Raw genomic sequence first — 20,044 nt, 5'->3', positions numbered from 1 at the left:
CGAACATCATATTTCGAAACAAACGATGACCTTGTGTTATTTAAATAAAACAGGTAAATTTTTATTATGGACAAAAAGTTTAATTTTCAAATTAAACGTATTAACTTATAATTTAAGTATATCTTTATCTTATATCATTGTACCTAAATAAAATTTTAGGTTCCTGTAGGTGTTCAATTTAAAACAAACAAAAAATTGAATAATATTAAAAGAAAATTCCAACTTTGATTACACATAATTAGCATATTATAAAATGAAGACCTTGTATATAATAAAGGTATCTAAATAAAAATTGATCAAATAAAATAAATTCAACTTACCACATGCAAAAAGGATAAAAATGAAAAATACATATATGATATGTTTAATAAACATTCTCCCATTATAATCTTATTGTACTATTTATATAAAAAAAACTATCACATTTGTACAATTTGAATTATTTTCATTAAATTTGTATTTTCAGAAGTCATTTGACAGATATTTTTGACGTTTTTGTCTAAATTTTCTTTTTTTTCGATACTATGATCCACCCATAACCATCACATAAAAAACCACCATGTTTACAATTCAAACACTTTTATTTATTTATTTTTTTGTAAGTAAATGAAAAAAGTTTTTCTTTTTTTGTGAAAAGCCTAATAACTTGAACACACTCAAATTAACGATACACTGCACCTGCATACATGTTATGTTGAACACAACATAAAAGTAAGCAAGTTAGTATATTGCCATTTGAGATTTATATCGAATTGAATATTGTAATTCATGTTGTGTACGCTGTGTACAGTGCAGTAGTGGGATATTATTGTACGTAACACGATACAGGTGAATTATGTCGTTTTTATTTAAAATACTACAGGTATACAAAATAATTTCAATTTGTTATTGTTACACCCTATATATATATGAAATATGTATTAAGGTATACTAATTTTTGCCCCAAGTTTGTAACGCTTAAAAATATTGATGTTGCGAACAAAAATTTAGTATAGGTGTTAAAAATAAATAAAATCCATTTCTAGTTATCGAATTGAATATTGTAATTTTAGTTTCCATTTCTAGTTATCTGTCTGTTTATGTCGAACACGATAACTCAAAAACGAATAGAGATATCAAGCATTTGAAGAAAAATTTATAGCGTGCTCATGAGGGTGCTCTGCAGGGCTTAAAAAATGAGGTTGAGTTTGTAAATGAGCAACATAGGTCAATTGAGTCTTGAGTTCGTAGGATCCATCTTGTAAACCGTTAGAGATAGAACAAAAGATTAAATGTAAAAAAATTTTCATATAAAAAAATAAACAACTTTTGTTGAAAACATTTTTTCGTAAACACCACTGTTTACCAGTGATATGAAAAAATCAGTTATGTGTGTGTGACATTACCATCGTATGATATATACATGACTTTGGCTGTCTAAGAGGGATTATCTTTCTTTACATAAATGAATTTGCGTACAAAAAATAAATTTCCAGAGCTCTTATCCACAAACTATAAGAGATAGAGAGTTGAAAATTGATATAGCATTGATTTGTTGGTGTATGTATAGTGCCTAAGATAGAAACAAACCTATCTGATAATATTAAGTGAAAGGGACTGATTTTTTTTCCAAGTTCAGTTACCAGAGGTTTTTTAAAAGATAGAAGATTGCAAATTTGTGGGGAAAATATTATTTAAAATTCGTTTTAGAAATCGCAGATAAAAAAAACTGCCCCAGCTTAAAACATCACAGTCTTTTTTATTAGATTGATTTGGAAACTTCCGACTGATTCCAATAATTAATCCTTGATTAAATCCTAATCAAATTTTTAATTGCACTCAATTGAATCAAAATAATAATTTAACTTTCGTATCACTTACCAGTTGAGAAACTTTTTTAATAGGTTTGGATGACAATTTTTGTTTCCAATTAATTGCAATTCTTACCGATTAATTGCAATTTCAATTTGAAAATTTACTCGAACTGAAATAACGGAAATGTAATATACATATCTTTTTTAGTTATTAATTAAAACTACTAAAAAGTAGAAAATAATTATTTCTATGAGTCACTCATACATGACTCTTTGTAAAAGCTTGAGGCGCATGTATGAGTGACTCATAGAAATAATTATTTTCTAGTTTTTAGTACAATAAAAGCTTGTTTTCTTAAAAAGTCTTTTATTGTTTTTTACGTTTTAAATTTCAATAATGGAAAAACGTGCATGTCCGTCAGTTTGATCTTCATGGCAACCTGCTCCGGTAATATTAACGAGTAAGGGAACGACTTAAAAAATTAATTCTAAATTAGGGTGAGTGAAATTTCGTGATTATTTACGATTTCCCGATTAAGGCAATTTTATGTTTTAAAATTCGTTTTATGTTTTAAGTCGCAGATAAAAAAAAAACAGCCCCACTTTAAAACATCCCAGTCTTTTTAAATGGATTGATTCGGAAATTTCCGTCTGACTTCAACAATTAATTCTTGATTAAATCCTAATCAAAATTTTTAATTACTTTCAATTGATTTGAAGATGAAAATAATATTTTAATTTTCGTATCACTTAAGAGTTGAAGAAAGTTTTTGAATTTATTTGAATGACGAAAAGACGCAAAGAAAACGTGACGAAAAACTTTGGTAAATAAAATAATGGAATTGTAGAAATAAAGATATATAATAGTTATGCAATTTTCCTTTATTAAAAATAAATATCCTCAGCATATAGATAATACATTTTACCATTAAGCTAATAAAATAAATAGCTAACATTAAACTAATCACAACTAATTAATATTTTTATTGGCCTTTTGAGTAATAAACACCGCATTAAATATATGGTAAACTTTATAACTTTTGAAGGAATACTAATTATCACATTGGATAAATTCAATATCATTATGGAATAAAAATAAATAAACAATTTTCTAGAACTTCCCATGAATAACAGGGAAAAAAATGGCATTTAATTTTTCTAATTTGTTTCATCTACTTTCAAATTAAAAAAATAAATTTTCACATAAATAAATATAATAAATAAAGTAAGTTTCTAAGTTCATTAGAAACAATTTATTTTGTAAGCTAATTTGACACTTTTCATAATTTTTTTCCATCGTCTAGTAAAAAGGACTTCAAGCTACTAGAATGTAAATGAAGGTCCTGCCTTATTGATAACGTAAAACATACGAGTTCACCGTTATGATAAATTCAAATCCAAAGCTATGGGCGGTGAGCGTCAAGAGATGAGTAACAGAATTTTTGCAGCCTCTCTCTTAACAGCCCATCTTGATTACTGGGACTTTGCGCAAGGAATGCGACAAGCTAAACTGTTTATAACCACAGCTAGGCCATTCGACTGCGCTCTCCTGAAACTTTGGATCCATCAATCCTGAGAGAAATCCCGGCGGAGAAGCTGTGGGCTTCCTGTGTGGCGTTTGGCTTGAACGGAATCTTATAGCTTTGCCTGCTTATAATAGGATTTCTTATTGAGGAGGGCTCAGCGGACCCTTGGTCTAGGCGCTATGGACCCATTTGCGGTATTCCTCTTATGTTTTATTATTATTATTATTATTAGCTAATTGTTTACTGAACTTCTATGATTGATTCATAGAACTTTCAATCATTAATGATAATTTCATACAGTTCATTTGCTAATCGCCTGACGCTCGCCGCCTATAGTTTTTTGTGTGAATTCATCATTACGCCGAGGTTATCAATTTGTTTACCGTGTGAATGTAATAATCCTTAACTTTTAACTTAACTTGAAATTCTTTTCGAGTTAAGGCTCCATTTTATTAACGTGTCAAGCGCACGCGTTAAATTGCGACAACCGGCGGTAAACCATTACTAGTTTCTGTAGCTTTAATGGATTTAAGCCTTAAACTAAATGGGCTGATCTAGATAGTTGAGACAGAAATACTCTGCTAGTCTGAAATCACAAAAGACTACAAAAATAGTTTCGAGACATTTTTAGCTATATGGAATTAGCTGAAAGCTATTTGGCAAAGCGGATGTAGATTGTTTTGGAGGCTGTATAAATGCGAAATCAACCGCTAGCGGAAGTATTCTATATCAAATAAAGCGTACTTTGAAAAAAAAAAATTAATTATTAATTGAAAATTGGCTTAATTTAATATATAATTCCCAATATTTTTTTAATACAAGGAAATTATAACTTAAGCCCATTTAGTCCCACCGATGGACACTTTAATACTAATTTTTAATACTTAAATAAAATTATCACAAATTAATAGCAACCAACATTTCACAAATCTTCCGACTACAAAAAAATCCATAAGATATTTTCATATATCAATAATATTAGCAACATTTTGTTTTTAATTTCGATTGAATTGTTTCTAAATTCATTTTGATTTCATCAATTGTACTTTTCAAGTTTTCTATAGAAATATTATGATGATTTATAAATTTATTTATAACGCTGGCGGACATTTCGTCGTTATTTAATTTTAATACTTCAATCATGTTTAAGTACAAGTAATTTTTGTTTTCGAGATCTTTTAATACACGATCAACCAAAGTCTAGAAAAGAAATTCATTTTTTAAATTTATCATCATCGATTGGTAAACTTATGAACATAGAAAAAAAGCTGTACTAATAAAGGAAGCATCATTCATTCCAAACCGAGCATACTTTGCAAATGTGAAGCTGATTACTAGAAGGACAAAGTTGAAAATATACAAGACTTTGGTTCGACCAGTAATAACCTATGGGAGTGAAAACTGGACACTCACGGTAGAAGATCAGGAGAAGATAAGAAAGTTCGAACGGAAAATAATCAGAAGAATCTATGGAGCGGTACAAATCAATGAGACAGAATGGCGTATCCGGAACAACAGCGAGATATTAGAAATCCTGGCCGGTGAAGATATTGTTAAGTTCATCAAATCCCAAAGACTCCATTGGTTTGAGCACGTCCAGAGAATGGAAGACGCCAGGATGCCGAAGAAGATACTTAACGCCAAGATCTATGCTACCAGGAAGAGAGGAAGACCAAGGCTCAGATGGATGGACCAGGTGCTGGATGATTTGAGGACAATGCGTGTCACTGGATGGGGAACCAAGACCCAGGACCGCAACGTCTGTAGGAGCATTGTGGAGGAGGCCAAGACCCACGTTGAGCTGTAGCGCCTATTGTTGTTGCATCATTCATTCCAAACAAGATCATTAAGGTTGTTATGAAGAAAATGTTATTTAATGACAAACTTTCCAAAAATTGAGAGTCAAAATTATTCATATAATAAGGAAAGCCAAAATATGAAGTTTTGCAGACTTTATACGCCACAATATAACTTTTTTTAAATACATAAAAAGATATTTTTAATCATCAAAACTCTTCAAAGGGTGAAAGAGACAATGAGACCCACTTCCACTTTCATAACAGCCTTAAATTAAAATTTACTTACTCTATTATGCACTAGAACATTTTCTAAAGCGGCTTTCAAATGTAAACCATATTGCTGATGTGAGATTTTATCATCTCTAATTGAATTAATTTCAATCCGTAATATCTTAATATATTTCCGGAGATCAACAATTTTCTGTAATATATTTTGAAATAGACCCAATAATATATCTTCGAATTTCTAAAAATATAAAAAATTTTATTAGTGTTAAAAACTATAAAAATAAAAAATTATTTATTGATACTAACATCAAATATAATCTGATCCAAAATTTCCGGTTTCGACTTATCTGTCCAATATGGTAATGAATCCTTGATTTCATAACGTTTTTTTAAGGTCATTATAAAGTTAGCAATTTCAACGAATCGTCGTTCATATTTTAATAATTCTTGCTCTAAGGATTTTGATTTATGAATAATAATTTGTTCATTATCTTTTAATGTTTTATTTGATTTTTGTAGTAATTTAATTATTCGCTGATACATTATCTTTTTTGTGAGATATTTTCGTTTAAAAATTATTCGATGTTTAATATTTTTACTGAAAATATAGAAGCAAAATTAAAGGAAATATTTTGATACAATTATGAAAAAATAGTTTTAAATATTTCTACTATTTATGCCGTTTAATCGATTTCAACATATGAGCCCAAACCATGTCGAGGGATTATTCAATTGCCCGAGTCACATAGACTAGGTTTTTTAAGAACAAAAAAAGACAAAATAACGCCCGTAATACATGGTAAAATTCAAGCTAAATATATTGTGCAGAAATCAAATGAAAGGTCTTGAAGAACAACACTCAAACAATAATAATAACACATAAGAGCAAGTCCCTACAAGTGGAATCATCAGATATCCCCATGTTATGAAGGTTATAGTTCAATCGACAGTTTTCTGTCAAGAGTCCCACCACCCTACTCAACGAATGGGCTAGTTATAGTAATACACAGTTTCGCCTGTCGGATTACGTGCGAAAAGTCCCAGCAATCAGGATAGGCTTGTCATAGCCACTCCTTGATTCGGTCAATTACGAAACATCTTGCTATGGGAATGACAGGCCCAGGTGAAAGGGGCGTTTGAGATGACCCCTCTTGTGCCAATTATTCCGCTGCTTCATTCCCTTTAATACCAGAGTGACCCTAAACCCAGATCAGTCTGACTGTGTTATTATTCAGTACCAAGCGGTTCAGTTTCTCTAAGCTATCATAGACTATCCTCGATTGGAATATAGGGCGCTACAAGGGCCCGAATTGAGGCCTGAAATTCTAACAATATATACGTTACATAATATAACGTTATTTAAGTGTAAAACCCAATTAAAATGGAAGAAACAATAAAATTAAATATTGAGTAAAACTCTTTACATACCATTTGCAAATATTTTTGTGATTTTCGAATAAAAATTTTTGTTGTTTCCAATTAATTAATGTTTCCTCCAGATTGGATATCTCGTTCGTGAATAATTGATTTAGAAAATTATTTGCTTTTTCAATATCAATTATAATCAAATGTATAAATTGATAAAAGAAATCAATCATAGCTAATTGTTCGTCGGTTAATATTTGTTCATTATTTAATTTTGGTAAGAAATATGATATATTATCATTTGAAATTTTTACTACATTATTTTCGGATTCAATGAAATTTGAAAAAATTATTTCTGATTGAGTCCATTTTGTACTATTTGTAATTTCAGCTTGAGTTGATTTTGTACTATTTGCTATTTCAAATTGAGTTTCTTTCGAAATATTTGATAATCTAATTTCAGCTTGGGTTGATTGTGTACCATTCGATGTTTCATATTGAGTTTCTTTTGAAATATTTGATAATTTTAATTCAGCTTGAGTTGATTTTGTGCCATTTAATATTTCAGATTGAGTTTCTTTTGAAATATTTGATAATTTTATTTCAGCTTGAGTTGATTTTGTACTATTTGCTATTTCAAATTGAGTTTCTTTCGAAATATTTGATAATCTAATTTCAGCTTGGGTTGATTGTGTACCATTCGATGTTTCATATTGAGTTTCTTTTGAAATATTCGATAATTTTATTTCAGCTTGAGTTGATTTTGTGCCATTTAATATTTCAGATTGAGTTTCTTTTGAAATATTTGATAATCTAATTTCAGCTTGAATTGATTTTGCAGCATTTGATGTTTCAGATTGAGTTTCTTTCGAAATATTTGATAATCTAATTTCAGCTTGGGTTGATTGTGTACCATTCGATGTTTCATATTGAGTTTCTTTTGAAATATTTGATAATTTTAATTCAGCTTGAGTTGATTTTGTGCCATTTAATATTTCAGATTGAGTTTCTTTTGAAATATTTGATAATTTTATTTCAGCTTGAGTTGATTTTGTACTATTTGCTATTTCAAATTGAGTTTCTTTCGAAATATTTGATAATCTAATTTCAGCTTGGGTTGATTGTGTACCATTCGATGTTTCATATTGAGTTTCTTTTGAAATATTCGATAATTTTATTTCAGCTTGAGTTGATTTTGTGCCATTTAATATTTCAGATTGAGTTTCTTTTGAAATATTTGATAATCTAATTTCAGCTTGAATTGATTTTGCAGCATTTGATGTTTCAGATTGAGTTTCTTTTGAAATATTTGATAATTTTATTTCAGCTTGAGTTGATTTTGTACCATTTGATATTTCAGATTGAGTTTCTTTTGAAATATTTGATAATCTAATTTCAGCTTGGGTTGATTTTGTACCATTCGATGTTTCATATTGAGTTTCTTTTGAAATATTTGATAATTTTAAGTCAGCTTGGGTTGATTTTGTACCATTCGATGTTTCATATTGAGTTTCTTTTGAAATATTCGATAATTTTATTTGAGCTTGAGTTGATTTTGTGCCATTTGATATTTCTGATTGAGTTTCTTTTGAAATATTTGATAATCTTATCCCAGCTTGAGTTGATTTTGAATCATTTGATATTTCAGATTGAGTTTCTTTCGAATTATTTGATAAACTTATCGCAACTTGAGTTGATTTTGTATCATTTAATATTTCATATTGAGTTGATTTTGAAATATATGTTTCAAATTGAGTTGATTTCGAAATATTTCGCGAAGATAATTTACCAACAAGTTTAGAAAAATCATTTTTCAAAATATTTACAGTTTCATTAACTTCAATTTTTTCCCGTTTCGAAGCATCTAATTTCAGTAATAACAATTTATTTTCATTTCGCAACTCATTTAAAGTATTTTCCGTAGTTTTTACTTTATTAATCGCATCAATATATTGTTGATTGATTTGATTTCGCGATTTTCGAATAATATTTAACGATAAATTTTGTTCTCTGCATAAATTTTTCCATGTTGATAACTGAAATTGTAAAGTTTTGATTTTTCTTTTATAATTTTTCAAAACGTTAATATTTCGATACTTTCGAAGATTATTTATTTCAGTTTTATACAATTTTAAATATTTTCGTTTAAATTTTTTAATTGATGTTAAATCAATTTTCTTAGGTCTGTTTTCATGATATTCAATTTTAATTATTTCCCGTTTCGTACAAATGGGTGTTGTACTTGGAGTATTTTCTAATTCAATTACTTTCTTTTCTAATGAATTTTTAACATCATGTAAGGAAACAATTTGTTTTAAATAAAATGCATTCGATTTTTTCTGTATATCAAGTTCTTTTTGAATTGATCCAATATAACAATTCGAAATTAATTCCTTATGATTAATCGTCTCAAGTTTACAATTCTGTTGAATAATGTCTTCTTTTAAACTAGTAATCGCTGCTTTTTTTAAATTTAGCTCAACTTCATACGTTTTTAAATCGATTTTAAAATTTTTATTATCTTTTTCAAGCTGATAGTTACGATTTTTTATACATTCATTTTCTAACGAAAGTACTTGTAACTTTCGTTTGAAATCAACTATGGTTGTTTCATAATTGCCTAATTTTTTCCGTAAGTAGATAATTTCCTTATGGGCGTATGGTAATTCTGTTGGTAATCCGTAACAGTATAAATTAACGGGTGAATCGTCCTCCAAATCAAAAATACTGGAACTAATACTTTCATATTGATCTCTAGTTGTGTCAGCTTCTGATTGAGAGAAGTTACCTAGTGAACTGTAGCCAGTATCACTAGGTGAAAACTCCGTCTCATCTAAATAATCCTTCGACATTACGTTTCATATTTTATATATCTTACATAACAAATTAAATTAAACTTTATATACCGAATCATTTTATTTAATTAATATAATACTTTTCAATGTATAAATATTTCAAATACTTTAATGTAAACATTTTTTTTTTTAATTAATTAATAAAATAATAAACTTATCTCCGTATGTAAATATTATTAAACACAGATGACAATCAGATTTGACATCTAAATACGTCATTAAGGTATCTAACTATCTAATCTACAAGATTTAACCTAATTTTTTATCCAGTCAAATTAGTCCATAAAATATAAGTAAGGTTACAAAAATTCCAATTATTATGAATGTTCAGAATACTATTATAAATGAATTGTAAAAAGTCCCCATCAATCCCACTTGTGCAAAAAATTTTATTGAGGGGGGAAGTTTGCAAAAAGAGGATTTTCGCGTTTTCCGCAAAACGATGAGTTTCACAGCAAAAGTAGTTAAGACCATAGGTTAAGACTCTACACTTTTAATATAAGTATTGCCATTTTCGCGATATAGCGGTTCAAAGAATTGAACAAATTATTTTTTTCGTAATACATTTTTGAATCGTTATACGAGTAAAAATATGAGGACTTATTTTTGATGAACCAACTCCTTCTTCTTGGCGCTGTCTTTTTACAGCATCAATGCTACTCTTTCGAGTATAATCCAATCTTTGAATAGATTTGAATGAAACTTTAAAAGATAAAATAATAGCTCATTCATTAGAATAACACATAGGCTATAATTTATAAAGATAGCAGTTACCCGGGCGCTTCGATTAACGATTTCGAAACCTACTGAATGTATATTAATGAAACTTTACATTAAAATAGCTCATGCATCAGAACAAAACATAAGCCATAATTGATAAAGATACTGGCAGTTATCCGCCCGCTTCGCTGGAAAATTTAATATTTTTAAAGCAAATTAAATAATTTGGATTCATAATAATAAGTATTTCGAGTATTATGGAAGTGGGATAAGTGAGAGCAAGGGAAGTGATTGCTATAACGATGGTCTTTACTTTTAAATTGAAAATTTCCCAGCGACGCAGGCGGGTATCATGCTAGATAGGATAATTCTGATTATATCTATAAAAAAAACTCAATTTTGAAAGTTTGTGGAGTTTTTTTATAGTTAAAGCTAATAATTGTTTTAAAATAAATAATATTGGTTTATTGTAACTGAATAATCGCATACTACCAAAATCGAGTTTTTTTTTAGGTAAAACGAAATAAAAAATAATATTTACGAAATAATGGAGAATAATTTATTACATTTACGTAGACATTACATAAAACTAACATATAATAATTGAAGATTTCCATTTTTTTTATAAATCGCTAATTATTATTATAATATCCATATAATTATAAAAACTTAAATAATTAAAGTAATTTGTTTTTAACAATTTAAATAATTAATCCTCATCATCATCTTCAGCCTCCATTTCATCGTCTGTATCTTCGTCATTATCATCTGATTTTTTTAATTTCACAAATCCAACACCTTTGATCCATACACACTTTAAAATTAACTTAAACGCAGCCATTTTAATATCAAATAATTCTAAAATTTTAGCACGCTCGGGTGTTAGTACCGAACCCATCTTACAAACTTCAAAATCTTTTAACAACGTCACAACACCTTTATCGAGAGTAGTTGGCATACCCAGCTGTCGTAAATACGGTTCAATTGCATGCGAAAATTGTGGTAATGGACCTTCGGGGAAACTTACATCATATGTTGCTTTAAAACCTGATCGAGCAAAATCTTCAACTTCAAAATTCTTGAACCAATCAATCACATATTCTTTTGGTTTATCCGTAAATAATAAGCCACATTGGCCGCGTAAGCACACAGCTAATTCGTGTAATTTATCTTCAACTTCTGTTTCAGGTGTTCGTCCTAAACCAATAGCCATTATCTTATTTTTACCAAAAAAGAATCTACTGTTTGTCCATTCGATTCGTAAATCTTTAAGTTTATCGTTTCGCATATTTTGTACTGAGAACATATATACACTCGAAAATTTCTCGACACATCGTCGAATATCGTCAATTATTTGTTGCTTTAACGCTAAACCTTTTTTACTTGTCTTCGTAAGTGATACTAGAAACAAAATCGAAAAATAAATGATCACATTCAAAAAATTTTCTAACATTTTTTCATGCATTTTCTAATAATAACAGCTTATATTAACTTACTTTTCTTATCCCTTTTTGATTTCGGCATTTTATTTCTCTTAATATGTTACGAATTCAGACTTTATTCACAATTATTATTAAAATTAATTATATATGGAAACTCAACAATATTAAATCCGCCATGTGCTTTAAAAAATTTTCTATCATAGAGAATGAAAAAAATATTATAACCATAACCAAAATATTTATGTTGACGTATAAACAAAATGTATGACTTGGATTACACTCTTATTAAAATATACCGCAACCGCAGCAAAAAGAAAATAAATTACACAGATCTGCAAAAAAATTAAAAAATTTTTTTGTCAGCTGCATGAGATATTTTTATTAAACTATATGTTTTAGAATGCGCTGATTTCAGAAGTGCTGGCCATTTTTTTTTCTATCACGTAAGGTTTTTTTGCAAATTCAAAAACAAAAAATTGGTAAAAGCACTCGTTTATTAAACATTATACAGTAGTCCGCAAGCATAGTGACATCCCATCTTCTTTGGTACCGTCTTTCGATATCGCGGATAACTCGGTGAAACCGCCCCCCCCTCTTTTTCATTGTAAGCTCCCAGGTTTTCATAAAAATAGTCTATGTGGGAGTGTAAAAAATGGACCTTCAGGCTTATCTTACAGCCTTGAGCTTCGTATGCTGATAGTCGAACAATGATTTTTTAGCCAGGATCCTTAGTATTTACAAAGAGGGTTCTCATGTCGGGGCCACTGAAAACTCCCTCTTCCAACTTTGCTTCTGGCAGCTTAGGGAATTTTGTACATAGATATTTAAAAAAGTATCTCAACCCTCTTGCAGTGATTTTAAAAATTGTTTCATCAACGCCAATTTGATATGGAGAGGTGGCAACAAAACTTTTTCTGGTGGCACCAAAGTAGTATTGATAACATTTTTATCTCCAGGTTTTAAAGTTTCTCGGGATGGCCAATCGCTTTTAGTCCAATGCTGTTCTCTGACTCTACTATCCCATAAGCATAAGAATCAAGGGTATTCGGTATAGCCTGTCTGCTGACCCAAAAGCATCAAGCATCGTGAGTATTTTGAAGTCCCCACAAACCATCCATTAATGGTCCTGATATTTGATTCTTTCCAGGATAATGGCCAAATTGTTATAGTTAGTTTTCCATATGCACAGAATACCCCATTGGAAGCGAAGCTAATTTATTTTCATTGTGCTGCAACAATAATACTTTAAGACTAGTTTAATATAATATTACTATAAAATACTATATAATCCTACTTAAAAACTAGTTTATGTTGTTACTAATATCTATAAAAACCTATGTGATAGAATGTTTTGAATATTTTTCCTGTTTTTGAGAGGTCAAAATCTATAAGAAAATGTAAAAAAATCCTATGCAGTTTTTTAGTCGCAGACCTGTGTTATCAAACCTTTTAACTTCTCTAAGAAATGTAACACGAAAGTGTCTGAATTAAGATTTTAGTATATTAATAATAATAATCCATCTCGATTCGAAAATAAAGTGAAAAAGTATAATATAATTTCTTGATATCCTGCTTGGTTTTTAAGATATCAAAGCCAAAAGTGAAATTTTGGGCATTGGGGTACTCTCAAGAATTACGGATGCTGAAAAATCATCCAAGTAACTTATGAAACCATGATAGATGATTGAAAAACGAATGACTGTAATTGGCCAAATTGATCGCTCGCGAGCTGGGGGTGCAGTGAAGCATCACTCAGAAATGAAATTTATCTAACAAAAAATAGAATAATTCATTGCTTCAAAACCGTAAATCTATGTAAAATCCTACGCCCTCTCTTCCTCAAAAAATGATTTATCAACAATTTTAACCTTATACATTTTAAAACATCATGTGTCGTCAATCTTCGATTTTGGTGTAAGCATGTGAAATTAAAATAATTAGAAAAACTATACCGTATGATGTAGGTTTTAGAAATAATCATGTCATTCTATACTAACGTTTATAAATAAAAATATGGAGTTTGTAAATTTGATGTCAGCATTATCATTGAATGATAACAACACAAATAATTCATTATCATTTGAAAAAGACAGTGAATGTATATTAAATCCAATTTCTGTAAAAATTGGTGATATTCATACAGAAATAATATTTGGTGAATATGCTGATCGAATTGTCCTAATAATCACACAATATGAGAAAATTGGTGGTAGCATGTATTTAGTGTCAAAAGATGAAACTGGAGTAAATGGTCCACTAACCGAACCTGTTTATACCACAAAAAGTTTATTTGGAACGGATGAATTATTACATCAAGTAGCTGCACGATTCTTTGCTGAAAAATTAAGCATCACAAAACCTTTGTTAATATTTCTTTGTTTAAAGGATTACGGTCCTGAAATGTTAAAATCGATTGCGGCCAGTTTAACACAAAAGTAATTTTTAATAAAAAATGAGTGCTGTAAATGTAATGCAACAAACTAAATCCAAATTTGGACAAATAGTGATCGGACCACCAGGGTCGGGTAAAACTACTTACTGTGCACATTTAAGTAAATTTTTAAATAATAAGTTAAATCGTAAAACAGTTGTGATTAATTTGGATCCAGCAAATGATAATATGGGCTATGATGCGGCGATCGATATTATGGAATTAGTTACAGTTGAAGATGTTATGAATAATTTGGATTTAGGACCAAATGGTGCGCTTATGTTTTGCATTGAATATATGGAGAAAAATTTGGATTGGTTGTTAGATAAATTAAAAGCGTATCCAGATACATATTTCATATTTGATCTACCTGGTCAAGTTGAACTTTATACACATCACGACTCTATTAAGCATATTTTTGATACTTTAAATAAGCTTGATTTTAATTTGTGTACAATTCATTTAATTGATTCGCATTACTGTTCAGAACCTACCAAATTTATTTCGACTTTGTTACTCTCACTATCGACTATGTTACATATTGGGCTACCTCATATCAACGTTTTGAGTAAAGTAAGAAATTTTTTTATTATTTGGTTCGATTATAATTTCTATGATGGATATCTCACTATTTTTTTAAAGATATGAATTTTGGAAATTAAAATTTAGGTATTTATCCAGTCAAATTAGTCCATAAAATATAAGTAAGGTTACAAAAATTCCCATAGAGCTAAAAATTTGTATGAATGTTCAGAATACTATTATAAATGAATTGTGAAAAGTCCCCATCAATTCCCCTTGTGCAAAAAATTTTATTGAGGGGGGAAGTTTGCAAAAATAAGCTTTTCGCGTTTTTCAGCAAAACGATGAGTTTCACAGCAAATATGAGTCCCGAATATCTTATACATACAAATTTAAAAATTTTTAGAACATAAATCAACGTCAAGAACTCCGCCCCTATTTTATTTAGTAGCATGGCCTGAGTAACACCTATCTTCCATCATTTTTATCAAGAAATTATAATTGGAGACACAATTTGAATTTGTTTAAATTTTTACTATTTTCAAGGGAATCTCCTTGAAAATGATGGATTAATTCGGATTCTAATCTAAATAATTGAAGTATTTTGTATTATGAATATTTCGAAAAATTAATTAATTTCCCACTTTTTCAGGCGGATCAATTGGTAGCCCATTCCGATAAACTCCATTTTGGATTAGAATATTACACGGAAGTTTTAAATTTAGATTATTTACTAGAATTATTAGACACCGATGTATTTTCATCGAAATTTAAAAAACTGAATGCGGCTTTAACTGGTTTAATCGAAGATTATGGTCTTGTTAGCTTTTTCCTTTTGGATGTGAACAAAGAAAAGGATTTAATCAATATCAGAAATGCAGCAGATAAAGCAAATGGTTTCGTTTATGGTTCCAGAGAAGAACGTAGCATTCAATCCTTATTATCATGTGCGATTGGTGCAAGGACTCAAACTGAAGAATATGATGCAGATATGTAATTTTAGTTTTTTTTCGTTTATATTAGAAATAATAAAATATTTGGTAATTTTTAATTTGTTTGTATTATTATTCATGTTCCCACACAATTTTTACGTTGCAGAAAAAGGTTCTTTTTAATAAATCTCTTATCTGCTTTACCGTTGTTCATTCGTGATTCAATGCAAGCACTCTTGAGTTCTCTCTAAACAATCTGAGCACTCCCATGATTTTTATTTAACACCACAGATCAGGGTTTCCAGATCGTACAAAAGATGCAAAAATAAAAATACAAATTTCAAACAAACTTAGTAACTACTTATATGTTTGGCAATGAGTAAGAAAATGTTGCTTATATTGTTGGAGTCTGGATCAGGTCAGGACATCTTCAAAATTATCCCAATTACTAGCATTATTAACTTTATTTAAATCGTATAATCTACGAAACTTAAGATGTCATGAGTCATGACACTGAATTTCACTTTTGAGTAAATTGACTTAAATTTATTTAATATATGTATTATCACGTAGCCCTTACCATAAAAGTTGCTTATCGAAACTTGATGTTATTGCAGTAATATTGAAAAAGGTTTACGATAATACGCTTCGTGGATAATGTACATTACCCTTACCCACTGAACCACTGACTTTCTATCTTTCATTCTTTAGTATTATCCAATATTTGATCTTATGGAATGTAAAGATATGTATCTTTTGGAATGGAGAATCTTATGTAATGTAGAGATCTCTATATTCCATAATTTTATCTATGGCATTATCTTACCTCTATACTCCATAGTATTATCTTAATCTTAAACAAAATGAGCCAATGCATGGAGGTTAGAGAAAAGGAGAACGGTCGCTAAGCGCTAAAGCATAAGTGCGTCTGTCCCTGAAAGTTTGTAGAATTTATAGTTCATTTTTCAGCCACCAGCCGCGCTGTCGTCGGTAAGTAGTATCTGCGAAGTTAGCTGTTTATGAATACAAGTAGATGAAGTTAGTAGGTACCATTCAAATTTATAAAGTAGAATAGATAATTTATTCATTAGTAAATGATAATAATAATTAATGATAATTTCATTATTTGCTTTTTTCCTTTGAATGATATTATATACACGTATATTAAACATTGATAGATCATTTGAAAATTAGCGCACAACAGCCCGCTTTTAATGAGACAACTTAGCGATTCCAGCGCCTCACTTATTTTGTCCATATTTTGGGGACAATATTTTCTATAGCGATCGTTCTCCTTCTTTGAAACCTCCATGAGCCAATGGCTATCGGTGAACTGTCATAATTTGAGTTTACCAATAATAAAAAAATGGAAAATAATATATTTAATGGTGTAAATAATCATTTTTCAACTGATGAAGAAAAATTTAAAATTAAAGAAGAATTACATAGTGATCTTATTGAAAATATTCATTTATTTAAAAGTGAAAGTGATTCAAAGGAACATGAATCAATAAAAGAAGAAAATAATACAACGAAGGATCAAGCAGCAATTAAAAAGGAAATACGAGATGAAGATATTACAACAAAACACAAAGGAATTGATTTAAATGAAGAGTTTTTCCTGGATAAACATAAAAAAATTAAACTTGAACATCAATTAAATACAGAAGCTATAATAAAGACTGAAATATTTGATGAACATGCTTTAGAACATCAATCAATTCAAAATGAAGACAAGAATATTTCATGTGACGTTTGTGATAAAAGATTTGCTCATAAAAGCAGTTTAATTGTACATAAACGAAGTGTACATAATGGAGAAAAATCTTTTTCTTGTGAAGTTTGTGATAAATCATTTTCTAAGCGAACTAATTTAGAAACACATAAACGGACTCATACTGGAGAAAAACCTTTTTCTTGTGAAGTTTGTGATAAATCATTTTCTCAGCGATCCAATTTAGAAACACATAAACGGACTCATTCTGGAGAAAAACCTTTTTCTTGTGAAGTTTGTGATATATCATTTTCTACGCGAAACAGTTTAGAAACACATAAACGGACTCATAATGGAGAAAAACCTTTTTTCTGTCACATTTGTGATAGATCATTTACTTATCAAAACGGTTTAGATAATCATAAACGGACTCATATTGGAGAAAAATTGGTAAAACCTCTTTCTTGTGAAGTTTGTGATAAATCATTTTCTACGCAAACCAATTTAGTAACACATAAACGGACTCATACTGGAGAAAAGCGGGTAAAACCTTTTTCTTGTGAAGTTTGTGAGAAATCATTTTCTACGCGAATCAATCTAGTAACACATAAACGGACTCATACTGGGGGAAAATCGGTAAAATCTTTTTCTTGTGAAGTTTGTGATAAATCATTTATTCAGCGAAGCAGTTTAGAAACACATAAACGGACTCATACTAAAGAAAAGCCTTTTTCTTGTGAAGTTTGTGAGAAATCATTTTCTACGCGAAACAATTTACAAACACATAAACGGACTCATACTGGAGAAAAACCTTTTTCCTGTCACATTTGTGATAAATCATTTACTTATCAAAACAGTTTAGATAATCATAAACGGACTCATACTGGAGAAAAACCGGTAAAACCTTTTACTTGTGAAGTTTGTGATAAATCGTTTACTCAGAAGATCACTTTAGAAGTTCATAAACGGACTCATAGTAAAGAAAAACCTTTTTCTTGTGACGTTTGTGATAAATCATTTACTCAGCAATGCAGTTTAAAAACTCATAAGTATACTCATACTAAAGACAAACCATTTTCTTGTGAAGTTTGTGATAAATCATTTTCTCAGCGATCCAATTTAGTAACACATAAACGGATTCACACAGGAGAAAAACCTTTTTCTTGTGAAGTTTGTTATAAATCATTTTCTACGCGAATCAATTTAGAAACACATAAACGGAATCATATTGGAGAAAAACCTTTTTCCTGTCAAATTTGTGATAAATCATTTTCTGGTCAAAACGGTTTAATTCACCATAAACGAACTCATACAAAAAAAAAAAAAATTTAATAAAAATGCAATACTAAATTTCGGGAACGGACAATAAAAATAAAATATTAAATTTTCTACGTTTTCTCAACTTTTCGTTGGTGTTTATTTCCAAATTATGCTAGAGATCTAAAACATTACAATAATTACATAATTTTCAATACAATTATTACATTTTATATTACTATTTGAGTTTAATATTTGTATTATGAAACCTAGTCCACGATACCAGGCCCAATCAAGTAAAAATTACATGAAACGATAAACTGTCATAAAAACAATAATACAGATGTTATTTATAAAAATAAAATGTTATAAGTCAAATTGAAAACTACGCCCTCATTTTTCGAAATGATGTGCAGCAAGGGCTCTCTTGTTCTTATTCTGGTTAAGCCGCCCTCTTCTTAAGCTTCTGTCTTGATTGGCCAACATACCACTTCCCACATGAACATTGGATCCTATAAATCAAATTCGACAGGTCTTCTTTGTTCACTTTGTCTTTTAGTTTACTTTGTATGGAAAGCGACTATACGAACTGGACTGTACTCTGTTAACATTTATACCTCTTATCCCGTTTTTTATTCTTTCTGATATTATTATTTCAACTTTTTTTAATTGTACTCTTTGGCAGGGCCGTAACGAGGGCATATAGAGCCGGTTGTAAGTATTAAGGTTGCGCCTTATATATATCGGGATCGGCTCTAACGATTTTGATGAAGATTCGTATACTGATAATATTTAACGTAAGAGTAAAGGCAAACTTGTACATTTAATTGATCAACTTTTTAAATTTATTCTAATGATAGATTATTTTGCATAAGGAACTGATTAGCCTCTAAAATCGAAATTTTGTTGATAATAAATAAAGTAAATAATACAGAGTAATTTGGATTAACAAATTACAGAATAATACAAACAAAATTGGATTAAAATTATAACTATTATTAATATAATCACTGTTCATTAAAAGGTATCAAAAAGTACCATATTGGCCATTTTGATAAACAAAGTATGTAATCCTACTAAATTTGGGTCATACTTTTCAACTTTGTGATCCAAATTAACCTAGCTATAATAGATTTAAAAAATGTGGCGTCCTGGTCTCGAGATTAAGCACATAAGTAGTAGCTAGCGAAAAATTAGATACGCCCATGAGAGGTCGACTTTTTATACGACCTAATAAACAACTGTGGATAATCTTAAAGATGCATCAATTTTTTCCTTAATATAGATATTTAGTTTAACTGTACTATAGGGTGGTAGTCCAGTGTTGCCAGAATAGTTTTTCTAAAACCCGTCAATGAGCGGTGCTGAAGTAGTCCAATGAACAATTCACAACACGAAAATATACGACACACAAGTATGATATTTACGCATGCGCATCTTAGCGCGCCAATCATAAAATA

General features: G+C 29.5%; 5 protein-coding genes across 5 annotated transcripts; 3 read left to right on the top strand and 2 right to left on the bottom strand.

Moving 5' to 3' along the window:
- Positions 1-4,297: 4,297 nt before the first annotated feature.
- Positions 4,298-9,563, bottom strand: LOC123297977 (structural maintenance of chromosomes protein 2-like). The gene is made up of 5 exons (XM_044879823.1): positions 9,131-9,563; positions 7,983-8,398; positions 5,653-5,892; positions 5,405-5,584; positions 4,298-4,519 (listed from the first exon to the last, which is right to left on the bottom strand). Exons 1-5 carry the CDS (start codon positions 9,561-9,563, stop codon positions 4,298-4,300), a joined length of 1,491 nt encoding a protein of 496 aa, XP_044735758.1.
- A 1,388-nt stretch (positions 9,564-10,951) lies between these two features.
- Positions 10,952-11,919, bottom strand: LOC123298238 (mRNA turnover protein 4 homolog). Its single transcript, XM_044880190.1, has 2 exons — positions 11,783-11,919; positions 10,952-11,687 (listed from the first exon to the last, which is right to left on the bottom strand). The coding sequence occupies exons 1-2, from the start codon at positions 11,808-11,810 to the stop codon at positions 10,996-10,998; spliced, it is 720 nt and encodes a 239-aa protein (XP_044736125.1). The 5' UTR covers positions 11,811-11,919; the 3' UTR covers positions 10,952-10,995.
- Positions 11,920-13,741: 1,822 nt separating this feature from the next.
- On the top strand, positions 13,742-14,167 carry LOC123297975 (proteasome assembly chaperone 3-like). The gene has a single exon (XM_044879820.1). It carries the CDS (start codon positions 13,742-13,744, stop codon positions 14,165-14,167), a length of 426 nt encoding a protein of 141 aa, XP_044735755.1.
- A 13-nt stretch (positions 14,168-14,180) lies between these two features.
- Positions 14,181-15,714, top strand: LOC123298235 (GPN-loop GTPase 2). The gene is made up of 2 exons (XM_044880186.1): positions 14,181-14,732; positions 15,334-15,714. The coding sequence occupies exons 1-2, from the start codon at positions 14,181-14,183 to the stop codon at positions 15,676-15,678; spliced, it is 897 nt and encodes a 298-aa protein (XP_044736121.1). The 3' UTR covers positions 15,679-15,714.
- A 1,233-nt stretch (positions 15,715-16,947) lies between these two features.
- On the top strand, positions 16,948-19,548 carry LOC123297974 (gastrula zinc finger protein XlCGF26.1-like). Its single transcript, XM_044879819.1, has 2 exons — positions 16,948-18,612; positions 19,544-19,548. Exons 1-2 carry the CDS (start codon positions 16,980-16,982, stop codon positions 19,546-19,548), a joined length of 1,638 nt encoding a protein of 545 aa, XP_044735754.1. The 5' UTR covers positions 16,948-16,979.
- The last annotated feature ends 496 nt before the right edge of the window (positions 19,549-20,044 follow it).

Source organism: Chrysoperla carnea, chromosome 4 (assembly GCF_905475395.1).
Source record: "Chrysoperla carnea chromosome 4, inChrCarn1.1, whole genome shotgun sequence".
Lineage (NCBI taxonomy): Eukaryota > Metazoa > Arthropoda > Insecta > Neuroptera > Chrysopidae > Chrysoperla > Chrysoperla carnea.
Note: the sequence above shows the minus strand (reverse complement) of the source record. Positions and strands in the feature narration are given on the sequence as shown.